This window comes from Acanthisitta chloris, unplaced genomic scaffold (assembly GCF_000695815.1).
Source record: "Acanthisitta chloris isolate BGI_N310 unplaced genomic scaffold, ASM69581v1 scaffold17835, whole genome shotgun sequence".
Lineage (NCBI taxonomy): Eukaryota > Metazoa > Chordata > Aves > Passeriformes > Acanthisittidae > Acanthisitta > Acanthisitta chloris.
The window spans coordinates 37,249-39,556 of NW_008672564.1; the positions used below are offsets into that span (position 1 = coordinate 37,249).

Here is a 2,308-nt window from a genome sequence, read left to right on the forward strand (position 1 = left end):
TTGGATGCATTATTTTAATACAGACAATTTTTCCATACAGTTGCTTTCATTTTTTCTAACATATGTTTTAAGTAATTGCTTTTTCACCAGAGATTGATTCAGTACTTGCTCTGAAACCTGTTATTTACAGGCACATGTGAAACTGGGCTGGGGCAGGAGGAAGGCATGAAAGGGCAAAAAACCTTCCTGGGATGCAACATTGAAATACTCTGAGCATCTTTTTAGGGGAGGAATTGAGCATCCTTAATTTCTGCTGATCTCAGTGCATGGCAAAGCTGCTGAGCACTTCAGAGGATAAAGTACTTTCATATAGCAGATCATGCCTCTGTTCTTTTCAGAGTTTTTCCTCTTTTTCTTTTCCTTCTCCTTTTTGTTCGCAATTTTTTTCTCCTTATACAAGATACAGATTTTTGTTTTGGAGATGCTCCATATTTATATTATTTTTCTATTGTTTCTCACCCCAATCAAACAGAACCTTTTCTTCATGCCTCATGACTTTTTACTGGTTAAACATGATTGAAGAATTGTTTTGTACTCACTGACTCTTGTGCATCAGAGACTGATCTATGGCTATACTAACTGATTGTGTTACCCTGGATCTTTGTATTCCTCCATGTTCTGAGAGCTGCTTCATCAAAGCAAAGGAAGCCTTTCTTTATTATTCCTGGGTTTAAAACATTAGCTCATTGTTTGATCTCATTTCAGTGTTTTAGAGAGGTTGTTTCTAACATAAAGCCTTGTTGCCAACCCCTTACTGTATATATTTCACTGAAACTTTCATATGTACTCCAAAACTTGAGGAGAGTAAACAAAGTATGTATGGTAGGGAAACACAATACTTCCATCATGATTCCTTTCTGTAGATATGCTGCTTCCTTCCAATCTATATGACTCCTATTAAAAGCAATTATTGGCTATCACAAACTTTTAAAACATATCTGAAGTGAAAACCGAAAGGACATTGCTTTGCATTTGCCTCAGCATTAAAGGCCAAGAGAGAAACATAAGAAATAGTCAACTGATCAAACCCAGCATCCAATAATTGAACCAATAATTAACTGCTAGCAAGAGAATCCATCAGAGCAATCAGGATCTTTCCTTGTGAAACTATATACTGCCCTCTGCACAGGGAACTGGCAAAAAAACCCACAATGCACAACTAGTCAAATCTCTTCTCAGCGCAAAACCTCAGTGCTCTCCTACCTGTGGAAGTGGATTGCACCGTTTTCCTCATCCACTCATAAGAGCTGTGCCTTTGGCTGTTGGAAGAGATTTGCTGTGCAGTAATTGTATCTACAGGAGGTAACCCCCCAGCTCCAGCGGGATGGAGGGAGCTGTAATCAGCAGAGCTGTAGGAGACCTGTCCAGGAGATGAGCCACTGATCTGTGCAGCAGCGACCGTGCTGGAAGGTCCTGGGCCGTACGCGTTCCAGTCCTCCCTCTGTGGGCCATAGTGGGATCCCCAGGTTCCTGCTGGCTGTCCGTGGGTGTCCAGAGTTGGCACATGATGGTATCCCATGTAATCTGAATAGGGTGGAGTAGACACAAAGTTTTGCACTGGCAGGTTGTTGCTGCTGCACCTTGCAGATCCTGGATACATGCTGGTTTCTTTATCCAAAAGGTAACTCACATACATGATGCTCACAGCCTGGCTTTGTCTTGCTGGGACATCCTGCTCCTCGCAGGGTTTGTTTGATCTCTCTTCCCCTCCTCTTTCTTTCTCTCTTTTCTAGCCCTGACTGGCTCTATAAATGACTCATGCTAGCCCTGATGTCCCTTTACTACACATGATTAACAATGGTTTTACCAGGTGCTGGTGGTAACAGTTTACTAAGGTCCTGCCTGATGTCACAGATAACTGCCTGCCCCAAAATTACATTTGCATTCAAATGAAGGGCTGACCATGCAGGCAACCCCACCTTGCTGCTAGTTCCAGTGCTTCCTTTCTCACAGATCTTTATGTATTACCAGCCCTGTTCTATACTTTTAGAATGTAGTTTGAAATCTTGTGGACTCCAAGCAGAGCTGCAGATAACCCAGAACTGTTCAGGCAGTAGGTTATAGTTACTTAAAGTCTGGTATCTCCTAGTCCATCAGTAGTTCTGTTGGAATCTGCTATCTTATTTTTTTCAACTAAAAGCAAAGACCAGTTCAGTCTTTGGCTGCAGCTCTTACATAGTTTCTCACGTGAGCACTCTTCTTGACTTCAGCTCTTAGTCTGTGTGGGAGAGCACTTAGAAACCACAGTAATCCTCCTGATTTTAACATTACAAAGGATATACAAGAAGTCTCATAGTCATTTTGAGCA

The 2,308-nt window shown here is 41.8% G+C and overlaps 1 protein-coding gene across 1 annotated transcript in view; it reads right to left on the bottom strand.

The window, feature by feature from the left end:
- Positions 1-1,782, bottom strand: part of LOC103802126 (homeobox protein CDX-1-like) — a 14,489-nt gene extending 12,707 nt beyond the window's left edge. Inside the window, exon 1 of the mRNA XM_009074578.1 lies at positions 1,204-1,782. Within this exon, the coding sequence (XP_009072826.1) occupies positions 1,204-1,636 (433 nt within the window). The 5' untranslated portion in view covers positions 1,637-1,782. The remainder of the gene's footprint in view (positions 1-1,203) is intronic.
- Between the last annotated feature and the right edge of the window lie 526 nt (positions 1,783-2,308).